The sequence below is a fragment of the Aspergillus nomiae genome (assembly GCF_001204775.2).
Source record: "Aspergillus nomiae NRRL 13137 chromosome Unknown contig00268, whole genome shotgun sequence".
Classification (NCBI taxonomy): Eukaryota; Fungi; Ascomycota; class Eurotiomycetes; order Eurotiales; family Aspergillaceae; genus Aspergillus; species Aspergillus nomiae.
Genome location: NW_015378323.1, coordinates 17275 through 44598, shown reverse-complemented (window position 1 = coordinate 44598; position 27324 = coordinate 17275). Strand labels below are relative to the sequence as shown.

General features: G+C 49.1%; 9 protein-coding genes across 9 annotated transcripts; 5 read left to right on the top strand and 4 right to left on the bottom strand.

The window, feature by feature from the left end:
• Window positions 1–1951: 1951 nt before the first annotated feature.
• ANOM_008042 (short-chain dehydrogenase) lies at window positions 1952–2878 on the top strand (the record flags this gene model as incomplete). The annotated part of the gene is made up of 2 exons (XM_015553298.1): window positions 1952–2018; window positions 2070–2878. 2 exons carry the CDS (start codon window positions 1952–1954, stop codon window positions 2876–2878), a joined length of 876 nt encoding a protein of 291 aa, XP_015404369.1.
• Window positions 2879–3000: 122 nt separating this feature from the next.
• ANOM_008041 (uncharacterized protein) lies at window positions 3001–3675 on the bottom strand (the record flags this gene model as incomplete). The annotated part of the gene is made up of 1 exon (XM_015553297.1): window positions 3001–3675. One exon carries the CDS (start codon window positions 3673–3675, stop codon window positions 3001–3003), a length of 675 nt encoding a protein of 224 aa, XP_015404370.1.
• Window positions 3676–4737: 1062 nt separating this feature from the next.
• Window positions 4738–6091, top strand: ANOM_008040 (uncharacterized protein; the record flags this gene model as incomplete). The annotated part of the gene is made up of 3 exons (XM_015553296.1): window positions 4738–5481; window positions 5531–5694; window positions 5749–6091. The coding sequence occupies 3 exons, from the start codon at window positions 4738–4740 to the stop codon at window positions 6089–6091; spliced, it is 1251 nt and encodes a 416-aa protein (XP_015404371.1).
• Window positions 6092–6518: 427 nt separating this feature from the next.
• Window positions 6519–8500, top strand: ANOM_008039 (thiamine pyrophosphate-binding protein; the record flags this gene model as incomplete). The annotated part of the gene is made up of 3 exons (XM_015553295.1): window positions 6519–6775; window positions 6835–7067; window positions 7131–8500. 3 exons carry the CDS (start codon window positions 6519–6521, stop codon window positions 8498–8500), a joined length of 1860 nt encoding a protein of 619 aa, XP_015404358.1.
• A 532-nt stretch (window positions 8501–9032) lies between these two features.
• Window positions 9033–10286, top strand: ANOM_008038 (2,3-butanediol dehydrogenase; the record flags this gene model as incomplete). Its single annotated transcript, XM_015553294.1, has 4 exons — window positions 9033–9171; window positions 9226–9917; window positions 9976–10081; window positions 10132–10286. The coding sequence occupies 4 exons, from the start codon at window positions 9033–9035 to the stop codon at window positions 10284–10286; spliced, it is 1092 nt and encodes a 363-aa protein (XP_015404357.1).
• Window positions 10287–10677: 391 nt separating this feature from the next.
• Window positions 10678–11812, bottom strand: ANOM_008037 (uncharacterized protein; the record flags this gene model as incomplete). The annotated part of the gene is made up of 3 exons (XM_015553293.1): window positions 10678–11156; window positions 11223–11450; window positions 11536–11812. 3 exons carry the CDS (start codon window positions 11810–11812, stop codon window positions 10678–10680), a joined length of 984 nt encoding a protein of 327 aa, XP_015404364.1.
• Window positions 11813–13506: 1694 nt separating this feature from the next.
• On the bottom strand, window positions 13507–14608 carry ANOM_008036 (uncharacterized protein; the record flags this gene model as incomplete). The annotated part of the gene is made up of 2 exons (XM_015553292.1): window positions 13507–14234; window positions 14341–14608. The coding sequence occupies 2 exons, from the start codon at window positions 14606–14608 to the stop codon at window positions 13507–13509; spliced, it is 996 nt and encodes a 331-aa protein (XP_015404363.1).
• A 1241-nt stretch (window positions 14609–15849) lies between these two features.
• On the bottom strand, window positions 15850–23802 carry ANOM_008035 (uncharacterized protein; the record flags this gene model as incomplete). Its single annotated transcript, XM_015553291.1, has 12 exons — window positions 15850–16698; window positions 16756–17230; window positions 17288–17703; window positions 17774–18055; window positions 18114–18980; window positions 19044–19166; window positions 19222–21368; window positions 21424–21873; window positions 21932–22358; window positions 22415–22527; window positions 22577–22700; window positions 22762–23802. 12 exons carry the CDS (start codon window positions 23800–23802, stop codon window positions 15850–15852), a joined length of 7314 nt encoding a protein of 2437 aa, XP_015404366.1.
• A 591-nt stretch (window positions 23803–24393) lies between these two features.
• On the top strand, window positions 24394–26884 carry ANOM_008034 (uncharacterized protein; the record flags this gene model as incomplete). Its single annotated transcript, XM_015553290.1, has 6 exons — window positions 24394–24534; window positions 24589–24664; window positions 24717–25027; window positions 25080–25257; window positions 25320–26060; window positions 26439–26884. 6 exons carry the CDS (start codon window positions 24394–24396, stop codon window positions 26882–26884), a joined length of 1893 nt encoding a protein of 630 aa, XP_015404365.1.
• Between the last annotated feature and the right edge of the window lie 440 nt (window positions 26885–27324).

Here is a 27324-nt window from a genome sequence, read left to right as displayed (position 1 = left end):
CAGGGGGATGTCGGGCATTGTGGTTGGTTTTCTTTTCTTTTTAGTTGGCTTGTATGTGATTGGTGGTGAAGTGAGTGACACTATATAGTGTGTGTGTTGGTGTAGAATACTTAAGTGTAGCGTAAAGTATATATATAGGGATGTCGGTAGATGTAGGCTATTTATATAGCGAGTGTCGCCGGGCCATAAGACAAGCATGTACACGTACCCCTCCTTCTCCAATTCGGAGTACTTGTCAGGATCTCTTCCTAGTCATTATTATCTTGCAGCTGGGCTATAGTCTATCGTGCTAAGTCTGAGGGGAAGCTGTTCGTCCCCGCAGATGAGATATCGGAGGTTGTCCGTTATCTTTGCTCCGACGGATCTTCAGCTATGTCTATTCTGGGCAGGTTGTGGGGGACGATAAGATAATCGATTGTTTGTTTGGTTGATTGATTAGACACATTACGTACATATTTGGCTTCTTTCTTCCTTATTTATCTTGGATTATGGCCATTTTGCTTTATAGACGGAGTTTAGGTCAGTCGTTGATGAAGTTGGCCGTCGGTAACCTTGCCGATATCCTGCATGCCGTGTGGGATAGTATATTTCCGGCCCTAGATTCCCTGTCGTGCGGTAAGATTGGTCATTGGTTTTAGAAATAAAATAGTCTTCGAAAGTAAATACTTATTTCGATCGCAATTTCACTTCTGATCAGGATCAAATGTTTGGTGTGGTTGCATTTTAGTACTCTGACCTAGTTATATATGAGCTCATTGCATATATGTCCGAGTCTCCTCTTGACCATTCACTTACCTACGATGGTTTTACAATTTCTAATGACATCCCATGTATCATGCTCAATTATTAAAATAGGAAGAACAACGGTGCTTATTAACCAGATTATGCAGAAGTGTCTGGACACTGCTTTTGAGGCAGGTGCTCTGCCTCGTGAGGATACGCCCAAGGACAAGGAGATCCGCATGGTGGGGCTTCAAGAGGTCGCTGATAAACTCATGGCGGGGCTTTTGGATGTCGCGGAGCGGGGTCTTGGAGGTCATAAGAAGATGAAGGGCACCGTGGTCAAGAGGCTGTTCGGTTGCAATCCGACGAGGCTGGAAGAGGCCTGGAGCCAGGAGTACGTGGATTCGCTTGAGTTGCTGCAAAGTGGGAACGGGCTGGATACTTTGGAAACATGTGTAGGCAGGGAGAATGATGGCTATTTTAGAGTAACGTGGTGATTTAGGAATCCAACCGGTTTGGAGGGTTCCATTGGATCCTGTGTGCTATGGAACTTGATTTTTGTAGTAATACTCTGGATGATTGAAAATTTGTGGCAGTACACTAGCTTGGAGCTGGACTAGCTCTGGAGTAGATATACTAATAGAGGAGCTAACGTGAGTATACTCAATATAGTTTGGGATCAAGTGCCACAGGAAGTAAAGATCCAACAATAACCGGGGAACACGCCAGTCAACAATAGAGTACGCCAGCTGGAGATCTACGTGAGATAGATATTCAGAAATAAATGCATAAAAACAACATCCACCTATATTACGTTAGTCAGATAATTCCCTGGCTGGGAGCTTTAGAATCTTCCGATCAGAGGGCACTGTGTAGCCAGTGACCTGAAACATAGGTCGCAGAGCGGCCTGGCACACAGCATCTGGCGCCAAAAGCAACTACTTCCAAGTTAAGTAAGAGATTATTTACCTAGCCAGAATACAAAATAACTTTCTGCTGTAGTTACTAAGCAGGCCATGCTTGGATAAAATCATCGGAACTGACCAAGCTGAACTGACACATCACAGCCAAACTGACAACGCTGGATTGAGAAGGCTGAACCGAAAAAAAGTCGACTGTTGGCAGGACAAACACTTTTACCTAAATATAAAGAGAGTGTGTTTGGCCTGGCAGCTGAAACCTCCACGTATTTTGACATAGCTACTCGAGTCAAATACTGCCTATTGCAATGGCTAGTCTACAGATTCCCGACGAAGCGTTAGTAACCATTAAAGACAAAGTCATTTTGATTACAGGTTCGCTTATTCCAAAGTCATACTTGCAGCAAGACTCATAAACCTTGATAGGCGGTTCCTCGGGCATCGGTAGAGCGACAGCGGAATTATGCCTCCAGCTAGGAGCAAAAGTTGTCATCGGAGACCTCAACCCCGCTCCAGATGACTTGTCGGGCATCAAGAACCTGAAGTTCGTAACGGCAGACACCACCTCATGGGACAGCCTGCGAAACCTGTTCAGCCAAGCTGTAGAAGCATTCGGGCGAATAGACCACGTCTTCGCCAACGCCGGTATTGGCCCACGGACGGATTTTCTGGATGAATCGCTCGATGAAAACGGCGAGCCCGCGCCCCCAGACATGCAGGTCCTCAACGTCAACTTGAATGGGGTGATATACACGACCAGATTGGCTGTTCATTATTTTAGGAAGTTCGCAGGCCAGAATGCCGGGGTAATCCCTGGAAGTATTGTCCTCACGGCTTCGGCGTCGTCATTCCAGCCCTTTGGCGGCCTTGACTACGCCACGGCTAAGCATGGTGTCTTGGGCCTGATGCGTGGCTTGGTCGGTCGACTGCCCCCAAGTGTCAGGGTGAACGCTATTGCACCGTCGTGGACGGTAAGTGGTCTTGTTTCTGCTGATTTCCTTGCGTCGTTGGGCGTGATTGCGCAAGGCCCGGAGGTTGTGGCGAGAAGCGTGGTGCTTCTTTTTACTGACTCGGAGAGGAATGGTCATCTAATCTACAGTTGGGAGGGCAAATATAAGGAGATTGACAAGGCGGAGGGAGGGCTCCTCAGTGCGGCAAAAGATATAATTGGGATCCCTGTTACTGAGGAGGAAGTCTTCCAGAAAATGGAGGGACGCTCAAGCAATGGGACGTAGTTAGGCATGTCATAGTTGAATGTTGTTAGTGTGCAATTGAATGTTGTTAATTTGAAGATTCTATATTTAACTCCTTATACGGGAAGACGACAGTAATGGCGTATAATTGCCATAAACAATTTCTACTGTTTAGCAGCCACTTCCTTCTCGCCAGCCGTACCGGCCCTCCCAACAGTTACCGACGAGCTCAGCAACTTCTTCAGCGACACCGCTGCATGGCCCAGCACATAAGCCCCCAAGCTCAGAAAGTTCAACCAAACCAGTGCGACAAAATAAACCAACAGCCGTGGTGGAATCAACTTAAACATCTGCGTCGGATTAAAGCCAGCCATCTCTTCAAATTTGTCCATCTCGACTGACAAAGCCGTTGTACTCTCGTCGACATCCACCACGTCATCCGTGAATGCATCATTGTATATAGCGGTAGCCATGACACTCCCAAAGACAGTCATAAAAAATAACAACACCGCCTGGTTAAGCAGCTCGTATAGCCATGTGCAGCACAACCCAAAAAGAACGACGGCGCCCCGACGCGATCCATGGTCTGCAGAGGCAACCAATCGAGCAATAGTATCATCTTGGCGAGTTGATGGACTCGACTCACTCGAGGCAACGAGAAGACGGCAGAAGAGAAAGGTAAGGAGACTGCTCGACGCGATGATTTCGAGGTAGGAGCTATTACTGTTGAGTACGTTGAGTGCCGTGAAAGCAAGTGCTGTTAACGTCCAGGCGAGGAGTAGGAGGACAGCGACCCCGGTGTAGAGGCCGCTGCTGAGCTGGAAGAGTCCATGAGCCATGATGTCGGCCTACGCTAGTGATGAAAAGGCGAGAGAAATTTTCAGTGTTCCTTCTCCTGAGCCAGTCACCTGACCTTGAGGACCAGCAACTCATAGGAATCGATTAGTCTGTTTTATGGATACCACTTCATCCTTCTTCCCCATCTGACCCAAAGTGAGCGAAAACTATTGCTAAATTAGGGCTGAAGATGTAGCAATCGCAACGCCCAATCTGGTCATCGGTTCGGCTCGTCCCGCGCGAAATTTGATGCCTTGGTGCCTGCATCATGGACCAGCAATAACACCGCTGTGAGAGAGCAAAACCGCTCAAGCGCTGATTACCACTACACGCAGACAAGGACAAAGGAGCACCGAGTTCCCTGAGTCTCAGCTGTCGGGGCCTCCATAGTCCTGCAACATGGCAGCGCTCTTTCGTAGTCCTGACCCCGCAAGCTCTGCTTTCCCACTACCCACCAGAGAGCCAATTCCCAAGATCTAGCATATGAAGTGTGGATATGCCGAGTATGTATGAGTAACCTGCATTCAAGGTCTCGAAATGTGGAAACAAGACGGAAGCACGTCCCCTTCGAGCGCTACCAGCCGCGATACACTCATGACAGACGTGGGCACCTGAACAAGAAAGTCGACTGTGGCTGGTCTTTGATGGTCTTCTACCACGCTGAGCGGTGCATGTCGACTTCTACCGTCATCGGAGCTTCGGTTTATCTCGCCACTTTCATATAGATGCCTAAGAAAAGCCATTCGGCTACAGCAAGTATTAGGGAGATCAGAAGGATGCCGAGTATATATGGGTGAAACGTACTCGTCTAGTGACGCAGATGGCGCATCGGCACCGCCGGAAGGCATTGTTGGGCCACTTCAATATCTCCACTATTATACTCTTGTTCCCCACTCCTGGAGCAACTGAATATATACGCCATTAATTGAGATGATCTTAAGGCCCCACGCCCCCTCACCCCGGATTCCACGTGACAGGATGAAGTGCGGAGAAGGATCATCGATAACTACCTCCACGCTTCTCTAGCTACTGGAGCAGTTGAATTCATTCGAGCCACATACACCATGAGTACATCCGGTAATCAACGGGCAACTGCTAAGGTTGATCGGAAACGTATTACGGACCGCAGAGCCCAGCGGAACCACCGAGAACGTGTCAAGGCGTATATCAGTCATCTCGAGACCACTGTTGAGGAGCTTACCAAAGCGTCCCAGAAGGGCTCTGAACAGAGTCTACTACAAAAGCTGCAAGAAAAGCAGTTGGAGATTGAGCAAATTAAAAGGGCGATACGGCAAGCCAACGAGGCCCTACGCACTGCCCTTGGCGCGGCCTCATCCATATCACCTGCTATCGCCGAGACCGTGCATAAAGATTCCCCAGAGATAGCTAGCCAGGATAAAACGGCACAAGGACTCAATGATCGCAAAATACAGTTGGAATCCATATTCGAGGAAAGAGATATCTCTCCCAGTACGAGCCGTGGCAGTCAATTCCACAACGACCATAGGATAAAGACTTTGCATTCACCATATGGCAATCTGGCCTGTGGAGATGGGCAAGTGAACTACTTCCAGGTAGTTAATGAGTCCATAGTTCACGTGCTCAGTGCTGGCCCACTGACAACTTCCGCCGATGATGACGATGACTTGGCCATTCGGGCTATCTTACATGGGTGGAATGCTGTTAAAGAGAATAGGCCACTCGACCATGGCTGGAACTTTCTCAGAGCTCTAGACCAAGGACTATTTCACCGCACTGGCCCCGTGGAGCGCCTGGCCATCTTGCGCCTAATGCGATCCATGCTGATGGTGGGTCGCAACAAGTAATTATTTGTGTACCTCTTGTAACCTTGAGTAGTCGAAAAGAGGATCCCCAGAGCACTCCACCGGCCAGATTCCGTCATTCATGTTCCCCACGTACGTACCAGCCATCCTGCGTCAATATGAAGCTAAAGCAGTGTGTAACATCAGCACCATGCAAACCCTTGTTGCTCATGCCTGTATTGTCGACTTTTTCGTGTGGTAAGGACTAGAAGATACGGACATTATTCAACATTGCGTATTGATCAGAGATAGGCCAAACCTCCGCGACCATTTAATCGCCTCCGAAACCTCCCACACTCCCGAAGCAGCAGCGGCGCATTATGCGACAGAAATCCAGCTAAGTTGGCCATACCTGGTTCGAGATGCCTTCAAGTACAACGAAGAGAAAGGCAAGTTCCAGTTTTCGGTCGAATTCAACAACGTTTATTACGACTTAAAATCATGGCAGTTTCGTTCGAACCCAGCACTCAAGATGCTTGTTGCGAATGGACCAATGTCGTCACTGGAAGGGCGCTTGCAGGCCTCGACAAGTGTACTCATGAGTCCTCTGGATCCAAATGGGTTTATTGAAGCGGGGGCTGTTGCTGGCTATTGACTTGATGGAATTGTGCTGCGGCTGCATGCCATAGCGGCTGTTAAAGACGTAGTCGACGTGAATATGACGAATCTTAATTCTGAAGACGATAGCAATATTACATACTCTGAACTTCGACTTAAGGTAACTTAGTCACTTCTCCGCAGTATCCACTGTGAGCATGCCTGCATCTAGCGCACCTGCCAATGATTGCATCATCGGTATTCCTTGTGTCAGCTGCACTTTGTCAGTCTTGCGAAGTCAGCTTGACGTAGTCAGCTTCTTCTTCTTCTATCTCCGCATTGTCATTCCTGCCTCGGGTATACGCCGAAGATATCCCGAGGGATGGGAATAACTACTTATACTTGAACAGAGAGGTCATACCTTTGCATTATTTCCCATTCAACGCAAGTGCCTTGGATATATTCTACAAATAGTGTCCGACAAAATGGCTGGGTTTCCGCTGAAAGACTACGGAGAGGAGCTCAATGGCGGTGATCTCCTCGCGCAGACACTCAAACACCTCGGAGTGGAGGTAGCCTTTGGTCTACATGGCGGGCATCTTGATGCATTTCTCCAGGGTTGTGAAGCTTCTCAAATCCGGTTGATCGATACCCGACACGAGACAGTTGCTGTCCAGGCAGCCGAAAGCTACGCCAAATTCTCCAAAAAGATTGGTGTTTGCTTCATTACAGCCAACAGCGGGTGTGTGCCTCAATCCCCCGGTTGCCCTTTAACTGACGCGAACTGACCTGATTCAAAAGCTTCTCCAATGGTATCCCTGGTCTGGCGACAGCTCTGGCCGATCGGTCACCGATTCTCTGCATAACGTCCTCGCCTCCAACTCGCGATCTGGAGAACAATTCACTTCAAGGCATAATTGACCAGGTCGTTGTTTCTCGTCCGCTGACGAAGTTTGCCTACCGGATGACGAACCCTGAGGATACTCCGCGAATCGTTAAGCATGCTATCGGAGTCGCAACTTCTGGAGCGCCCGGTAGGTTTTCTCAACGGTGTTGAACCTAAGTAATTTTATAATTCAGAAACTTACTGGAGATAGGCCCTGTGCTTCTTGACTTCCCGATTGATGTATTATTCACGCCTGTACATAAACCTCTGATATCGTGGGGGTCGGTTTCTTCACCCTTCCCATATGGACCTGGCCCACACACCGCTGCAATTGACGGGACAGTTGAATTATTGAACGCTGCAAAAAGGCCTTTGATCATACTTGGAACAGGAGGCAATTCCAAAGAGGTACAAAGCCATTCCTACAAACTGTGGATTTGTGCTGACCGTGCAAACGTGTACAAGGCAGGAGAGAGTCTCATGAAGCTATCGGAAACATGCGGCATTCCAATTTTCGACACGATGAAGTGCAAGATATCCTTCATTCCCTCGCAGTTCTCTTTCAATGCAGGGCCCAGCGGCATCCTTGCCCTTCTACCGCGCCTTGGTATCCAGCAGCCTGATCTCATCTTGCTCCTCGGTGCCAGAACCGGAATGTTCCTTGGTGGTCGATCGGGTGCGATTATACCCGAGAAAGACTGCAAGCTGGTCCAAGTAGACGTTGATGGTGCGGAAATTGGCAGGACACTTCCGGTCGACCTCGGAGCTATTAGTGATGTTACTCAGTTCGCTGCTGCATTGAACCGTCATTATGATAGCACCCCTTTCCAGGGCTCAGTGGACACCCAATGGGTGAATAATATCCTCAGTGTTAAAGGTCTGGCGTCGCCTTATGAGCAAGAAGCAGAGGTCCAGCCATCAGGACGTCTCCATCCATACCACGCACTGAAGCATGTCTTAAGCTCAGTTCCAAAGGAAAGCATCGTCATCCTTGATGGCGGCGAAGCGCCGCTTTGGGCATCGAATGTGATATCCCATTGCTCGCCCAATGCAATAGTAAAGTCGTCCGGGAGCCTTGGGTTCTTAGGTAACGGGTTTGGATACGCCCTCGGAGCAGCTGTGGCATGTCCTGATCGGACGGTCATTAATCTGCACGGAGACGGATCCGCGGGATTCCATTTTATGGATCTGGATACTTACAAACGACACAATCTGAATATTATGACGATTGTAGTCAATAACTACTGTTGGGGAATGAGCTCGAATGGACAGGATTTGATCTATGGTACCAAGACTCCTACCCGTCCTGTGAGTCACCTGAGCCCTGTCACGGATTACAGTCTTGTGGCGAAGGCACTGGGAAATAGTAGTGTGAAGATACAGACAATCAGCGATGTGGCTCCTGCGCTAGCAGGATTGGTGAATCAAAACGGCCCGACTTGCATCGAGCTGGTCGTGATGATAAGCCTACTCATCCTATTACTGTCGCTATGGTGGGCCAAACTGATGAGCCTGGGATGGTGGTCGTTCCATATTATGATAATGTTCCCAGGGCATACTATAAATCCTGAGGCTATGTAGGTTGCCTTTCTGGCATAGTGGAATGCTAGTCTGCTCAGGGCACCATGGAAATAATATCTATCAGCGTTCATTGTATACCTTCATTCAGTTAAGAATATTGACTTGACTTTTCTCTATAATTCTAGCAATCCTTATTAGACGGTAGGAAGACTGTTCAGCCATCTATTTATTAATTGAAGCTATAATAATTTGTCTCACGTCGTAAAGATAATCCAAGAGTACTTACATTTGTGTCATTCCCGCAGCAGACTATGTCAGGACCGCTTTGTCAGTCAAGGCGCCTCCGCATAGGATCTGGGATTCGGCTATCCGATTAGCCAAAAATGACCAAAGCCATGCTTGTGTTATTTGTGGCCGAGGGCCGAGATACATTTTGGGTTAGCTTGGTTGCAGTTATCCTTGAAATCAAATAACCCTAGTCAGTATCATCCATACGCATATGCCGGTGTGGACCGTCTACATATAACTTCCAATATCCTATCATCAAGACCGCTTGATTGTAAGAAATACAGTTGAAGCACAATCAGCCAAGATGAAAGCAGCACGATTCTACGCAGCCGGAGACATCCGGATCGAAGAGGTCAATGCCCCTGAAGCGTCAGATGAAAAGGCCCTAGTTCAAGTAGAGTGGTGCGGAATATGTGGGAGCGACCTCAACGAATATATCCACGGTAAGTAAGGGACCATCTTAATAGAATATCTATGTAGAACTAACAACTTCCAAGGACCAATGGCAATACCCCACGCTGGTCCACACCCTCTAACTGGTGATATTCTCCCCGTAACGCTTGGCCACGAGGTCTCTGGACGCATTATCCAAGCGCCATCGACGTCTTCACTTTCTCCTGGTCAGGCAGTCATCATCGATCCTCGGTTCTATTGTTCATCCTGCACGGCATGTACCTCGTCTGTCACGAATTGCTGCCAATCCTTGGGCTTCCTAGGCCTCTCCGGAGGAGGGGGTGGCTTCTCTGAGAAAGTCGCCGTGCCGCCGGCTATGCTGCATCCGATCCCTGATAATACCGACATGGCTACAGCGACTCTTATCGAGCCATTGGCTGTCGCCTGGCACGGAGTTAGGTGCTCAGGCGTCCAGGACTTCAAGGGCCTGCCCGTTTTAGTCGTAGGTGGTGGCCCAGTTGGTGTAGCTACAGTTTTCGTGTTAAGGGCATGGGGCGCAGACACGATCTATGTCTCTGAGACAGCCCGTCGCCGTAGAGAGTTTCTCCAAGACCTGGTGCAGGCTACATTTGACCCGATGGAGGTCAATGTTGGCTCGGAGTGTAAGACCCTCACGAATGGAAGTGGCGTAGGGATGGTCTTCGACTGCGCTGGATCCCAGCAAGGACTGGAAGCCGCATCTGACGGCCTCCGGTTCCATGGTCTATACATCAATCTGGCGGTGCCGAAAGCTCCAGTATGTCTTTCTTGGCGTCATATTCCATCGTGTTTTATCCCGCTGATCGATGGTGCAGATCTCCCTGCCAGTTGGGTACTTTATGTTCAAGGAATTGACATACAAGGCCTTCCTGGCATACGATAATGCGGATTTCAAGGCCACGGTGGCTGCATTTGTTGAAGGTATGAATGTCAAGCATGTGCTATGACCAGCTGGACTGACTATATCATAGGCAGGTTTGCAGGAGTGGAGCGCATGATAACACGGCGTATTGCGTTGGAAGACCTTGTGGACAAGGGCTTCAAAACGCTCCTCCAGAACGCGGATGAGCATATCAAAATTGTGGCGACGGCGGGGGAGCTGCCACCCACAAAGTCGACTCTCTAGCTGCTACTGTGGGCATTGGTTTGGCTAGTTATGGCGTACTCACAATGTTCCCACGTTGGCCATAATAACGCGGTGGGCTTTATCACCAATAATTCAGGCATTCCAGTGTACAGTATTCCTGGAATGAGCAATTCTTTTGATATGGAGCATCTAAAACATGATCACTAGGTCGAAGAGGTTGGACAAAAGATATGTAACCCTATCCTTGACTTGTAGTAGTATTCTTCAATCAAAATCTGTTCGATGTGTATCTTTTGCAGCTATGCTGTCAGTATGGTCTATATTAGCCGCTTAAACCTGGTCTCAAAGGCCGATGCATAGACAATGTCAAGTCGTAATCCATATATACAGATGCAACCCCCATTCCGTCCCAACAGTGTCTTATTATTCATTACGGTAATTCCACGGGCTCGGATGGTGTCTCTTTCTTATCCTTGCCATACTCGCCTTCATTGCCTCCCCCCACCTTTGCCTTTGTATTATCTTCCCCTTCTAGCTCTGTTGGCCCCTTCACAACCGCGTCCGCGGGCATCTCACTGGGCGGTCCACTCCGCGGATCAGGAGACAGCGCAGATGCATCTGGATTCTCCTGCTGCCAGGGCCGCTCATACTGATGAGCGTCGACCCTCTTCGACCTCCTCCTGATCCAGAAAAACCAGACCAAAGCCCCCACTATCATGAGTCCACCAACTCCAACACCAACACCGATACCAGCTTTCGCACCCGTTGACAAACCGCTTGAAGAAGAATTGCTCTCGTCGGGCACGGCTTCCGACGCAGGAACCTGGAAGATGGGTTGACGGAGGGTGACAATCTCGCCTTCGGAGGCATTCGGCTTATTCGTACACGCCGAGACCATGTTGTCGATGACTACATTATTAAGCCATTGTTAGATCGCCTGTATATGTCAAAGTCCTGCACAGAAGGTAAACTCACAATTCGCGAGAATATAAGTCCCATTCCTACCCCGTAAACACGATTCACATTGATCGGCATACTGCTTGAACCCGGCGTCGTCGCAATACGTATAAATCGGGGTGAAATTGCTGCCGCTGTACCAGTTGGTTTTGTAGACGTTTTGCAGGGGGATACATTCATTCTGGCAGCCTGATATAGAGCCATTGCGGTCGAAAAGGCAGGTCTGGACGGTGTATTTCTGAGTAGCTATTGTCCATGTCAACCATAGGTTAGATGAGGTTGAGAGGCACTTCAAAAAGCGCGGACAGGGTGACCATGTGCGCCCACGTACCTAGAAAGGTGTAGATGTCATTCCTCTCATCGTTTATATATGCCGTCCCGGTACTTTGACATAGCAGACAATCTTTCACGGTCCTCCCTTTCTCGGTGTTGTTATAGGCTGAATCGGGACAGACGAGGTCATCGGCGGTCGTTTTCGGGGTGGTTCCGCAGTTTTTGATGCATTTCGACTTGGGAATCGTGGCTAGAGAATATACGGGCGTGAAAAGGTATGCGACGGCTAGAAGTCCGAGGAGGATCCTCGCCGTCTGTGATGAGAGCCAGGTCATTATGTATGCATAGGATAAGGCCCGGGGGGGTGGTTGTTGACGTGAAAAATCGGCCACGGCGGGCTGGAAGTGAGATTGGGATTGCGAACTCGTAATATCTGTCGATCATCTTGTGACTTTCATTGGGCTGGAGTGGGTTATTTTATTTAGTTCATAGTGAGAAACTAGAATAACAGTTGGCTCCACGACCAGCGGCCCTGCGACGAGTCAGGGTTTCAGGGTTGAGACGCAGATTCTCCACTTCCACGGCTGAGGCGCAGCATAAAGTGTCTATTCACGACGGGCCCAATCAGGATACGGTATTTCTCAAACCTTTTCTTGGCGTTGGGGGCTCTTCTGGTGTCATTGGTTGGGTAGAATACGACGTTGATCCATTCTCGAATGAGCAGAATTATCCCGATGTTATTGCGGAACAGCACAGCCTTATCCAATCCTCTGTTATGATGTTGGTATTCCTTCTCACTCTCTGGTTCAGAGCCTCCTTGCGATTTATTTATAAATGGCTTATGCTGTAGCTGAAACATGGTTCTGGGTGTAGTACAATGCTTAATTATCTCGTTTTCCGCGGGAGTCTGTAGATCCGTCGTCATCCGAGTAGGGAGCTTGTGTGTCATCCTACGAGGCCAACAGGGGAATTCCTGTCCTGAACATGCAATGGAAGTTACTAATGGCATGAGGAATTTGGGCTTCCGCGTGGAGTATGAGTGGCATCATCCGTGCGCCGCGTTTCTCCACTTAACCAACAAAGGTTCGCCAATCATACTATCTCACCCCGAGACCCCTTGCTTTTATTTTATATCCCTGGCTGCCTTTATAGGTGCCAGGAATCATACCTAGCCATTGAATATGGCACATGTACGCAGGGTTATCTGGGTACGAACCTGAGTTTTTGACTGTGGCAGTCGAGAGAGGAGATGTATGCACATAACTGAAAGGAATGTACATCAGGATTGATCTGGGTGCTTTGTATACAATAATAATATCTATTCGATGTATGTATATAATATTTTTACTCCTGTTCAAGGTAAGTTCAACCCGTTCTGAGTATAACAGCTATATTACTCCCTCCGCCGTTTGCTGGTATAGACATTCCCCACCACATACCTCACCCCAAGGCATCTATCCTGACGCCAGAAGTTAGTAGACGACCTTATACAGACAGCAGAAACTAACTCTATTCAGTGGGACTAAAGCCTTGTCCCTAGTTATGACGAGCATATGACTACACAACAGATGACCGTCGTGGCGACAGTGACAGTGGGTCTTTTTTCTCTGCACGCCTGATAAACCTTATAATAGCTTATATGACGACAATGTAGTCAATCAGGTAATCTTGACTCGGTGCTACTTCCACGAACTATGAACCTATTGGACACTTTCTGCTTTGAGTTGAGGTCCCTAGTCGAGGGCTATTCATGAACTGCACTTATCCGGGAGCCAAGTGTTATAGCATAGACAAATATAGCACTTGTATTGCTAATCATCTGTGCTTTGAGATATCCACCCAGATTTGTTGCCGAGTGTATGTACGTCCTTAATGCTCTTTTCGTTCACCATGAAACACCTTGTCATGACAGAAGAAAGTTTCAATCTCACTTTACTCACGTCTATAGGATGCACTCATGCACCGAAGCGCAATTATGTAGTCGATAATCATTAAACGGTACAATCCATATACCACGCCCATACATTCATCAAGGCAGCTCCACTGCATTATCGCCTCTCCTAGCCCCTCCATTTCCACCACCATCCAACTCAGCCTTCGCCGGTTCCACAGCGGCCAATTCCCCAGGGGGCTTGACAACCTGTTCGACAACAGGTGTGCCAGCACCGTACGAAACCTCCGACACAGGCCCCTGCTCCAACGGCGGTTCATACTGATGGGCCCCTCCCTGTGCATCCCTTCGTCTCCTCGCAAGCAGCAACCAAGCCGCCGCACCCAAAATCATCAACCCACCCACGCCCGCACCAACTCCAATACCGGCCTTAGCCCCCGTCGACAACCCCGAGGAACTGGTGTCGCTATTACCCCCATTACTCCCTGTCGCCGACGCCGATGCCGACGCACTACTCGTCGCACTGGTATTAGACGTAGCAGTCGACATATCGAAGAGTGGCCGGCGAAGCGTAACGATCTCCCCCGCGGAGGCATTTGGTTTCAGCTCACACGCCGAATCCATGGTATCCATGAAATTGCCCAGAATCACGGACCCGGATTTAGACCGTAGACAGGTGGCGCAGCCACTGGCGTATTGCGTGAACACATCGTCACAATATTCGTAGAGCGTCTCTGTGTAATTGGGTTTGTACCAGAGGTCTGTGAACTTGGAGCGCAGCGGGAGACACTCGTCTTCACAGCCGGAGATGGAGGTTTCGGAAGTGCGGTCGTAGAGGCAGGTTTGGAGAGTGTATTTTTGGATGACTATAGTGTGTGGTTAGCTTTAGGTCTTGGGATGTAGATGGGGTGTGGTATGTGGGGTTTGATATATGGGAAGAAGGGAAGAGAGATTTAGTCAAAAGGTACATACAGAGGAAAGTCCAGATATCGCTCGAATGATTGTTTACATATGTCGTGCCGGTGCTTTCGCAGAGCAAGCAGCTTTTCATTGTGAGGCCATTTGCAGACGTGTTAAATAAGGAATCCTGGCAGACAAGGTCGCCTGTGAGAGTGTTTTTCCTATCGCCGCATACTGCGCGACATTTTGAGGAGTCTAACACTTCCAGCGATAGTGCTGGTATGCAGAGAGAGATGGCTGCAACGAGACCAACGAGGGTCCGCAGGGGCAGATAAGCCATCATGTGGAAAGATATGGCTGAAGTTTTTGGCCGGGTCAAGACATACGGACGGACGGTCTTACAGCGGACGCCGATCAAGTTATAAAATTATCCACTCAGGCAGAATCCTGCACGGGGCAGCCTTCGCCTCTTAAAAGGGTTGGCTTGTATCGAGATCATCCCGGGGCTAACTGCTTCCTCTTCATGGACTGAAATTGGGTGCTATGGGGGCCAAGGCTGGAGGATAAGCTAGTGCCGTGGATGATCGAACGCACCAATTGGAGCCTCGTAAAAGAGCTCGAATTTTCCGCAGCCCTCCTTGGCGTTGGCAGGGTAAGGCTGTTGTGGTATATTTGGCGCCCTTATACGAGACCTGACTGGTTTAGCTTAACACTTTGACAATCGGTTTTATTAATTGCCTTTTGCTGGCAGCCCTGTCAGATTCTCGGCAGTTGTTTGCCCATGCCCGACGACCGTGAGCCCCCTTGCGTTTTATGGATCTCTGCTATATGATTAGGGCAGCACACAATGGCCCAAACTCTCAGGGGCTGCGCATGTCTCTCAAAATATGCTCGTCAGAGCTCGCATCAAGCGACCCACAATAAAGCCCTGATCTCTCAATCGTGGGAGATTGTTGCCGTCCCACCTATCTACTACCTACTTAAGAACCTCGGGAGCCCAGTCCGTGAATCTGGATCAGTCTACGAGACAACAATCACATCTTCATGCCTGGAAAACGGCCATGTGTAGTCCTCTGTATTAAGAGATGACTCAGGCAAGTAGAATTGATATTCCTGCGACATGTAACTTGTGCACAGACACCTACTCTTTACTCACAATACTCGTGGCCGGTACAAACGTGGTCAGTATGCGGAGTCCGATGGGGAATATACATACTATGTGCTCTGACACCCAACCCTCCGAGAATGGGTTCATTGCCACCAAGGCCATGGATTTTGAACAGAGAGGATAATCAGTGAACTGTTTTAATAAAAGTACATACTTATATCTAATTTTAACATAACTGAGCAGCGATCACCATTATAGCGGCGACTATGAAATAGACCGTACAGACATTTAAGCCCTGGATCGGTATGTTATGGACAGGGCAAAGTCACGAGGTCACTGCCTGTAAAGCTTTGCAGAGTCGCACCAACCTTCATTGCTCACTATCACATATATTCAGTATGACCTAAATATGCCTTCAAGGCCATGGTCGTGAACATTTGTGATGCCCTCGAACATTCCATACGAAACTCATCTCAAGGCATCATATCCGTATGCTTTGACTGGAACTTGGCTTTCAATCCTTCCAAAGCGACGTGTGCTAACCCATCGATGTTCCCTGCATTCATAAACTCCATCACGCTGATCTCCAGCCCCAGCGTCTGACACCACCAATTACGAATTTCAATAACTACCAGAGAGTCAATTCCCATATCCGCTAGGGACTTGGCTGTATCTATCTCTTCATCGGGCTTGAAGAGGAAGGAAACAATCTTAGTCCCCAATTCATCTCGCAGGAGAGCGTAACTGTCAGCGTGGTCTAGGATACTCGGCTCTCGAGAGGCATCCCCCAAAAACGTTTTCAGTCCGTTGTCAACGTCGCCGCGTGCTCGTGGAGCCTCCTGCGCATTGTGAAAGAGCCTCATCCGTTTGTCGCGCTGGAAGAAGCCCGGTAGACGAGCTAATGGGGTCGCGGAACTAGGTCCCAGACCGATTATCACATCGTTTTGGCCGCTACACGCTAATTTCACGGCTTCTATCACCTCCCGCTCTTGAATGGTTTGACTGGCCCAAACAGCGAGTCCGCGCTGTGCCATCCGGCCGCTTTCTGAGACATAGCCAATATCAGTGACGACCCCTAGGTCGATGACTGATGCTGGAAGGCCAAGTGATCGCCGGTACTTCGCAAACGAATCCAGAAACGTGTTGGCAGCGGCATAGTTCGCCTGGCCTGGCTGGCCGATAATCCCGGAGATGGAGCTAAAAGAAACGAAAAAGTCCAAGGGCTCGCCCTCCGTGGCCTGATGAAGATTCCAGCTTCCTTGAACTTTGGGCAAAAGAACATTGGCCCACTCGACATGGTTCATACCGAGGAACGCCCGATCCTTGGAAGAATGTCAGTATGAGATGGTCAGTTTCGTTTGGTGCAGGGATTCTTGTACCTCCAAAACCATTGACATCTGGAATATACCGGCGATGGGAGCCCTGCATTGCTGGACAGCGCTCTGGACATCCCGAAGGTCGGACACATCGCCTTGTATCACAGTGACCTCACATCCTTGCAGCCGTAACTCTCGGAATAAGGCTTCGCGGACCGAGGAAGTTGAGCTAGCCGAACGGGAAAGATACACCAGCTTGCGGGCCCCCTGTTCCACCATCCACTGCGAGATGGCACGACCTATTCCCCCTAAACCTCCCACCAGCAGATATGTATGGGTGGACGAGAACGAGATTTCGGCAGGTATCTTGCGAGTTGGACAGGGTTTGTCGGACATACTTACAACTATTTTACCCATGTGTTGGCCGCCCTGCATGTAGCGGAACGCCTGCTTGACCTCGGTTGCGTCTAACGCGCGAATGGGGCGAATTGGCTGAATGCTCCCCTGTCGGACCAAATCGATACACTGTTCGAGAAGTCTATTCGGGTCAGCAATCGTCGATCCAGTTGCTCTGTAGGCAGAATCTGCAGCTCACCTTTGGCATTCTTGAGGCTGATACTCGAGAATTTCCGCCAAGTCAACGCTGATCAAGGAGCGATTTTGGACCATGGGAGCTAGGCTCAAGCTACCATGACCAACAATGTCACGTTTTCCGATTTCAACCATTTTGCCAAATCGCGCAACGCATTTCCACGAAGCGTGTAAGAGTTCGCCGGAAAGTGAGTTCAGCACCAGATCAACACCCCGGCCGTCAGTTTCCCGCATCACGTCTTCGTAAAATGAGGGTTCCCGCGAATTGAAAATATGATTGCGCGGAATACTGAACCGGTCTTGAAGATACTTGATCTTGGTTTCACTACCTACAGTCGTGTAAATTTCAGCCCCGATCATTCGGCTGATCATAATAGCGGCAAGCCCTACGCCGCCACAAGCTGAATGTATCAGAACAGTCTACGCCGCCAGTTGTCAATACCAGTACAAACTCTAAGCTCGAGGAAGAATGAAGATTATATCCACTCACCTGTCCCTTTCTGAGATTCCCAATGGTCGTTAGAGAGTGGATGGCAGTGGTATACACACACGGCATGGTGGCTGCATCCTCGAAGCCGAGTTCGTCCGGAATGGCGGCACAGAGAAGTGACGAGGTCACTATCCTGGACGCGAATGAGCCGGGGCTCATGAACATAACTCGTTGTCCTGGAATAAGAGACGAGTGTGGACCGACTCTATTCACGACGCCGGAGCCTTCTAAGCCCAGCCCGTCCTTTCGTGCATCCAGTATTCCCTGAGCGCATAGCAGATCCTGCAATATATCAGCAATAAGCCATCATCTAGAGACAAATCTTCCCAGACTGACTTACCTTGAAGTTTAAGCCCACATGGTGAACAATGATTTCTATCTGGTCGCCTTGCAAGTGGACAGGTCTGTCAAGCGGCACCCAAGCAAGACTATCCAAGTGACCAAATGACTCAATGCGAAGCCCGACAGCATCTGAAAATTCACTACCAGATCGTAGAGTGAGGATTTCTTCTGGTGTGCACCGTTTGTAGCGGGGAGTAAGAATTTTACCGTCCTGATGCACGAATTCAAAATCGGTGTTTGTACTATCAGTCCTGTCTCTGGCCTGGAACTTGCGATAGATCAATTCCAATGCCGTCCAAGATGCTTGATCGAAGTGTTCGAGTTCAACGGTACCCATTTCAACCGCAAGCTCGGAACGAATAGTGCGAGCTAAGCCTAGGACGAGAGCAAATCGAGGATCGGCGCACTTGAGCTGCGCTGACCTTGTCACCCATAAGATTCCGGTTGATTTGGAGCCGGAAACAAGCTTTTGGAAAGCGATGAGGTCCGGCTCAGATACTTTATCAAAAAATGGGCCTTCAATGTCCAGAAGAGAAACGACATCTCCTTTGTGATGTGACAAGCTTTGCAAAGAGCATAGATGAACTGTATGACCATGTGTAGTGAAATGTCGCTCCACAGCTCGAACATGTTCGTTAGCAATTGAAGAACACAGCAGAGTCACAACACTTGGCTGGGAGCTGTCGTCACGCACCGTTGCAACTATCGTTGCATTGGTAGCATACGGCGGTTCGTTGTCATATACTAACTTATCCATTCCCGTAAATCCGCTCTTCTGGAGCTCCATATTCCACCTTTTAGGAGAAACAAACGGCTCTTCTTCGCGGGAGTCCTTGCCACCAATCCACCATCCTGGGAGGACACCCTGTCACCAACGCATCACACATCATCAGTCGACAGGAAACAGAACCAGTTGAGTGAGGCCTACCATGACAAAATTAATAAATCTGACGGTGGGACACAGCTCCTGCAGCACAAGCCGGCCACCTGGGGCGAGTAGCTTCCGAACGTGGCGTAAAGCCTTGCCAAGTTCCGGTGTGGCGTGAAGTACCTGAGGTCTCGTTAGCTCTCTTTCGCTCTAACTATAGGGTGCTGAGAAATCTCACATTCGCTGCGACGACTAGGTCAAACTCCTGCGCTTCAAATCCCTGGTCCAGGGGATCCTGGCTGATGTCCAATATCGCGAAGTCTATCCCATGAAACCGGCGGAAACGTTCTCGAGCAGCAGGGAAAAAGCCCGCCGATATATCGCTATAGCAGTATCGCGAGTATAAACGAGGTCCATCGCTCATGGTGAGACCATTCAAGGCAAGCGCCGTGGTACCTCCGGTGCCTGCACCAATCTCCAGCACTCGAAGGGAAGGATTTTCGTGCCCAAGCGTGGAGAACAGACAAGATAAATCCAAGTTGGCTATCACGTCGTAGAAATTCTTTAGACCATCCTCTTGGTACAGCAAATCTATTCCAGAAACCGAGCCGTGGCAAAGCTCCCTAATATTTTGATAGACACGAAGGACGAGCGCGTCTACAGGGGCGCACCTTGACCTGTCTGGGTCGTCTATCAGTTCCTGTATCAAGACTTTTCTGTTCTTTGAATCAAGCATAGCCCATCTTTGGGACTTGAAAACCAGATTGTAAGACCCATTCTTCATTGAATGGACCTGCTTTCGAAGCCACGCAACATACTGTTGCAGGTAGGGTGACTGGGGTTTCAATGATTGAGAGTCCACCTCGTGCAACGTCTCAAGCATGCAAAGAACCACTAGCTCTTCACAGGATGAAATGAGAGATGTCCCATGTGTGGTACTGTATATGAGGTCAGACCCAGGAATGTCCTCTAGGCGAGTAGCCCACTCTAGGCGAGAAATATTCAGCGTTCCGATTTCGTCCATGTCGCTGGTTTCACCTGTTAGGGGCGCTAACACACAGCCACTGAAAGCGAATACTACACTGCCATGGATGACTCCCATGACGCTGCCCTTCAGTTTCTTATTCTCGAGTTCTTCGGCAAAGGCTTGAAGATGAACTGTAGACGCTAGTTCGTCAACGTAGACGTGTTCTATACTGACCGGCACCACCAACCGATTCAATTTGCGGCGGAGTCCTCGACATGCTGCAACAGATAATAGCTGAAGAGCACAATCGGCAGTTGTTGGATGCAGCGAGTAGTGCGTTTGGTGCAGCTCCTCTGAGTAAGGCACATTTGCCGACGCAGTGTTGACCAACGGGTCGGCCTTGATATCAGCCAGGCGTTCAAAAGTCGGTCCGTAGTCCAGCCCAAGGTTGTTCAGACCTTGGTACCAATTATGCGATGACACCTCGCGCGTATGAGAGTTGATCACAGGTACGAGGCTTTGGTCCCTTCCGGATTTCACTTGACCTGTGCAGTGCTTAATCCAGGAATTACCGTTGAACGCCGAGATACAAAAGCTGTACCACGCTGAGTCTTGGTACTCTGTCAACGGTATCACGTTCAATGAAGTTATGATCTCCGTAGTTGTGTCTTGCTTCAGAATAATTGGTGTCCTAACCAGTAATCGCCGAATGGTGTAGTCGCTTTCTCCTGTCAATTGACGAATTGCCTCTCCTACCGCCGCAATATAAGCTGTGCTAGGGAAAATTGTGTCTTCAAACACCTTATGGTCTCGCAACCAATTCATGTCACCTAGAGAGAGAACATTACGCCAGGTGAAACCCAGTTCGCCAGTCTCCGAAATTCGCGAACCCAGAATCTCATGTCGTGGAAACGCAAGATATCGCCAAGCTTTGGAGAGACGGCTCTCGCGCCAGTGCTGATCCGAGTCATGCTGCCAGCAATACAACGGGAGATTGGTGAGAACCTTCCCAGGACCGTTAACTGATAAAAAGTCGACGCTGACACCCTGAAGATATAGTTCTCCGGCAGTTTCGTAAATCTTAGTCAAAGAATTCGAGCCGCGAGATAATGTAGACAGATAGACTGCAGAGTTGTTTCCTTGGGAGCTAAAGATTTGCTTCAAAGGAGCAGAGAGGACTGCATGTGGTCCGATTTCTAACATGACGGTATGTTCGCTCTTCGGAATCTGAGTTAAAAGGCACCGGACCGCAGGGCTAAAAAGTACAGGCAGTTCCATGTTTTGGCGCCAATACCTAGCGCCCAGTCCACTTTCAAGCGTGTTTCCTGTCACACTGGAGTAGAATAGAATTGCCGGGTTCTGTTCCTCCACAAAGTTCAAGAGCTGCTCGTAAGCCTCGCCAACCTCTTTCATGTGATCTAGTTACTGTTAGCACTTATTCACCTGAAGTTTGGGATGTCATAGGAGTCTGACGAGAATGATATGCCACCTTGACTCGCAGCTGTCGGCAAAAGACCCCGGGGAAGGCTTCTGATATACGTGATAGCACTTTGGCCACCACAGGTTTATCACCAGAGATTGTGACACTTTGTGGACTGTTTTCGCATGCAATCATGACCCCATCTTCCAAATAGTCGGTGACTATATCACGACTAAGTCCGACCGCGCCCATGCCTCCTTGAGTCTTCAGTGATTCGGATACTTGCCCACGGAAATAGGCAATCTTGATAGCTTGCTCCGCGGTTATAGCTCCGGCCGTGTATGCGGCTGCAATCTCGCCACTTGAATGACCGACCACTGCACTCGGATGGATATTCCAACCACGCAACACCTCAACCAAGCCAATTTGTAGCGCAGTGCACAATGGCTGGGAAAGTTCCGGACTTTCCATTTCGGCTGCGGTGAGGTCTGTCATCATCATTCCTGCTCATGTTGTTGGTCAATTATCTGACTTTGGTTTACCTCTATATATGCCACTTACCAGCAAGAGACCATGCTACACAGTCGTCAAGCTCCTCTAATATGCGTGACATCGTGAATATGGTCTCGCGAAATGGTTTTAAAGCCATCAATTCTCGGCCCATACCAGGCCATTGTGCTCCTTGGCCAGTAAACACAAAGGCTAGATTCGTTTTCAAACATGTCAACCGGGATGTTTGTGACATCTGCTGATGATCATTGGGTCCGCTTATGTTGTAGGCTCGATATTTGAGAACTTCTCGACAAACACCCAGAGTATGACCTACGTCCTTTATCAGATCAGGATTCCTGGCCATATATTGAGTATTCGCATCGATAGATCGTTGCAAAGATTCTTTGCTATTAGCCGAGAACGGAATTACTCGATACTGGCCCTCACACCGGGTTGATTCCTGGATGGGAGCCGCGGCTGCGGCCTCGATAATCGCCTGTTCCATATTTCAAGTAAGCGATAGTCGCTCTTCTCACACTGGTCTACGCCTACATGAGCATTTGATCCACCAATGCCGAAGCTATTGACACTGGCACGTAGCCTTTTTCCTTGTGGCCATGGGATAGGTTCGGTTGGGACGTGCAGGTGCGCTTCGTCGAAAGGGACTAATTTGTCAATATATGTACCCAACATTCTTTTCCAAAAAGCACTTACTCTTCGGGTTGGGAATTGTGAAGTGGGGATTCGGTGGTATGATCCCCTTTTCCAAAGCCAGGACGACTTTAATCACACTGGTCAAACCAGAAGCTCCTTCCGAGTGGCCAACATTGGCTTTAACCTTTAAAGAGGGTCAGTTCAACCATGATACAGTCCGATAACTTAAAACGAGAAACTCTTACAGAGCCCAGAGTGGTGCCCTTTCCATCAAAGGCCTTGCTTATTGCTATAGTCTCGACTGTATCCCCTGCAATGGTTCCTGTGCCGTGACACTCAAAGAACCCAGTGTCTGAGATATCTTTGATATTTGCTGACTGGTATGCTTTACGAATCAACTCTTCCTGAGCCGTAGCATTGGGGTAGGTGATGTTAGGAGTTCGTCCATCTGAGTTGATAACCGTGGCACGAATAACTCCACGAATAGGGTCCCCGTCTCTAATTGCGTCGTCCAACATTTTGACGTAGATCGCATTGATGGCCTCGCCTCGCCCGTAGCCATCGGCTGCAACATCAAACGTCTTACATTTTCCATCGCGGGATAGCACGCCAACCTCACACATTCCGACAGTAGTAGTTGGGGCCATGATAAGATTCGTCCCTGCCACAATAGCCCCTACACATTCACCTTGGCGCAAGGCCCGACAGGCCTCGTGGAGGCCTGTAAGAGAAGAGGAGCAGGCAGTTCGTATGGTCATACTGGGCCCCTTGAGATCATACTCGTACGAAATGCGATTCGAAATTGCATAGTCTCCCGTACCAATGACATGGTAGCTGCCGACATCCTGGGGGTCCTTTCTTGAGATTTCCAACCAGTCTTCTCCAAACACACCTACATAACATCCGATATTCTGGCCGCGCCAACCCTTTTGACCGGCGTTCTCAAAACATTCCCACACCACTTCGCAGAGCATTCGCTGCTGTGGGTCCATTTGTGACACTTCACTTTTCGTGAGAGAGAAGAATGCTGCATCAAAGGCTGCCAAATCATCTTCGAGAAAATACCCATTTCTCGTATAGACCGTGCCCTTCTTAGGAGTTGCACTGTAGTACTTGTCTACATCGTAACGGCTCGGGGGAACTGGGCCATGGCCGTCTTTCTTCTGAATGAGCATTTCCCAGAATTGCTCCGATGTTTTGATTCCTCCAGGTAGTCTCATCGACATCCCCACAATAGCGATGGGTTGTGTGGAATGGGAAGCTTCATCTTCTCTGCAGGAACCCATCTTGGTTTCTCGAACCCAATGATGTTTGTAATACAGAGCAACGTTCTAAGGAATCACAACGAGGCTTTGGTGAGACTCCAGGGCAGGATAATGAGAGTGTTAACTGGTTCAAAGCCACAACCTGCAGACGTAAATTGTCAGGTTTGCAAGAGGTAGTTATCGGCTCTAAGGTTTACAACACTAAGCATTCCCGACTCAAATTCCAGGGATATTGATTTTCTCAAGCATAGCCAACAGGCTTACTGTGTCCTAATCAAAGGCAGACTAGGGCGTTTAACGGAGCCATTAAGTAATAGGTCACAGACGCGACTCTTAAGGTTTAGATCTACTCCGGAGCAATGCCCCCTTGCAGATTTCCACAACATGCATTGTTGGCAAACATACTCTGTACGGAGTCATTGTCCCAGTCCAAGGGGTAGTGGCGCGTGTAGCAGAGTTATTCAGTGGTAAGTTTCCAATAGTGCAATTTGAAATCGTTGACAATTCAGATTGAGGACTCCAGATCCTGGCAGACCGTTCTGTGAACGCAGTGCTCATAATATACGTTCTGGGTACGGTGTGTTGTGAGGGACCCATCAGCGGCAAGTTGCAATGGTGTCAGAAAACAGGATGAGTGAGGCCATTGAGGATGGATTCAGTCTCACTAAAAAGCAAGCATTTTCTTTCGCGGCGATGATGTGTCTCAGCCTGATGGCTGCACTTGACGGGTCCTCTATATCTGTCACGTTACCAGTGAGCAAGCACGTTGCTCTACGGAATAACTCGCGGTGCTTATGCAATAGATAGGCTATCGCGAATGAGCTTGATGCTTCGGCCATCGAGACCTTCTGGACGGGGACTTCATATCTGTTATGTTGTGCAGGTAAGTGTCAAATCTTGACTCGATATTGGCCTAGGAAGATTGACACGAAAAGTTTTTCAACCAATATTTGGGTCTCTATCCGAAACTTTTGGCCGCAGAATCTTCATTTTCCTGGCCATTATCTTCTTCTCCGTTGGTGCTCTTGTGGCGGGGACGGCGCACCATATATTCCGCCTTCTCCTTGGTCGTTCCTTGCAAGGGGTTGGAGGAGGTGGTCTCATTACGTTAACGGGTGTGATGATTGCAGACTTTGTACCTCTGAAAGAGCGTGGAAAGTATTTCGGCATTCTTAGTGCCATGTGGGCTCTAGGTTCTGTTATTGGTCCTGTCATCGGTGGATGCTTCGCAGAAAGATCAACCTGGGTAATTAGAAGATGACAATTCGCAACCATCAGCTGGCTAACACTATCTTCAGCGTTGGATCTTCTATATCAACTTCCCTTTCATTGGTATCGGGGCTGCCCTCCTTGTGTTTAGTTTCCCGCCTTCGCACGTCAACGACAAGTTCTGGGCTCTGCTCAGGAGAGTTGACTACCTAGGCATGTTTCTGTTCGTCACGAGCATCAGCTCCTTTTTAATCCCCCTTTCTTGGGGTGGGATCATGTACCCCTGGAGCTCATGGCACACCTTGATCCCATTGATTATCGGGCTCTAGGTCTCGCCATCTTTGCAGTATACGAGGTTCGATGTGCCTCGAATCCGCTAATTCCCCCGGCTCTTTTCCGAGATCGGTCCACGACTATCTCCTTGACTGGTTTCTGGGCCCTTGGTCTCTTGCTCTGGTGTGGACTATACTATCTCCCACTCTATTACCAGGTGGTCCAAGGATACAGCCCGATTATCACTGGCGTGGCCCTGTTCCCTGCTACATTAACAGTCGCTCCCGTGGCCGCCGTCACTGGAATTTGCATCACTGCCACTGGTCGATATCGATGGGCTATATGGGGTGGCTGGGCACTATCATCCCTGGGTTTCGGACTACTCTGTCTCCTTGGTGTCAATACAAGTATCCCTGCTTGGGTCTTCCTGGACCTAGTGTCCGGAATAGGACTCGGAATAGGGGTGCCCGCTATGGCGTTTGCAGTTCAGGCCTCGGCAGCACCACATCTCGTACCGCTAGCCATTACCCTTTCCACTTTTTTCCGCAGCTTTGGACAGTCAGTGGGGGTTGCTATCGGTGGTGCAATCTTCGAGAATCGTTTAAAAGTGGCGTTTTTGTCTTCTCCACATCTCAAAGAGCTCGCCAGTCAATATAATCGCGATGTCTTTGGTGTGATTGCATTTCTGCGTAATACGGACGAAATGACCGCACATGAGATTCGATCAGCTTATGTGGACAGCTTGCGCATTGTGTGGGCTTTTGGCTGTGCAATATCGGGCATTTCTTTAGTTACAAGTCTGTGGATCAGGCACCATCAGATTGAATAGACCGCATGGTGCTCCGCTCTAGGGCCCCAAGCCGAATTGCATACTCTCCCACTTTGGCAAATACTTTAAAACAACCCCCTACCTCCTTTTCGAAGCCAAGCCCACCGTATTCTATAAACGCGGGGAATGAATTGACGAAGTCTAGCAGGCACAACCTAACAAGGCAAGCAAACCGCAGAGCAAATGTGTTAGAAATATGTAGTTATGGATCTCTATACCCCCAATTAGTGTGCTGTTGCGACTACACTATGAAGATCCTGCGTGAAGTCGGGGAAGAAGTATTGTACTCTAGCAAAGTAGTTGTTGCGCCAATCTACACGTAATATTCGCTCCTTGCTACACCCAGCCTGGACGCTGCATAAGCATCTGCAGGTGACCCCTCTGCCGGCAAATAGTTTCGCGGCGTTTTTGGATTCTCCCGAGGGGCAGGAGGCTGAGACTAAGGTTCCGTTTGAGTTGTTCTATCGGCGTTTTGCAGGGGAGGTGGACTCAACTGTGTTGGTTGGGGTTTATAATGATCTGCTGAGGGAGGCGACGAAGGTGGGTGGGGGTCGTGGGGAACATGCGGCGAGTGCACCATCTGGAGCGGCTTGTCCGCATAATATGATACTTACCAAGAGGTGGATGATTGTGCTGCCCAGAAGACGAGGCGCAGTTAATAAAAAGGCCGGGGTGAATTCGTTAGGCATGGTGGGGGTGATCGCCGTGGCTACGACGAAGGAGATCGATAAATGGGTCAGCCTGGGGTTGACAGAGTCCCTGGCAGAATTGGGAGTACCCAAGAAAATATAACTGCCGACACCTTGCGCATGGCAATGGGGAGCTTGAACCAAAGCTATCGATATCTCAGGAGAATCATAGATAGTACACTCGATTTGAATACTCCCATTCCACTACCGTGCATAAGATGAATACTAAACCCCCACAAACTCAGCGAATTTCAAATATAGTCGTATACGTCCTTTCTGAAGAATATTACAAATAGTATCCAACAACAACAAACTACCAACTAGGTGGGAAGTATAGAAAAAGGAAGGGCGAGACTGCGCAAGATCCTACAGCGAGGGTGACTACAAGAAGCAGAAGCCACTGGTTGATTGTCACTGGTCGGTAGCTATCACAATTACAGCTTACTCGACCTTTCATCTTTGACCAGAAAGCATAGCATATTGGACATTCGGTTTAACATATTCCTCAATCTGTCAGCTTCTCCATTCTAGCTTCTTTCTGCC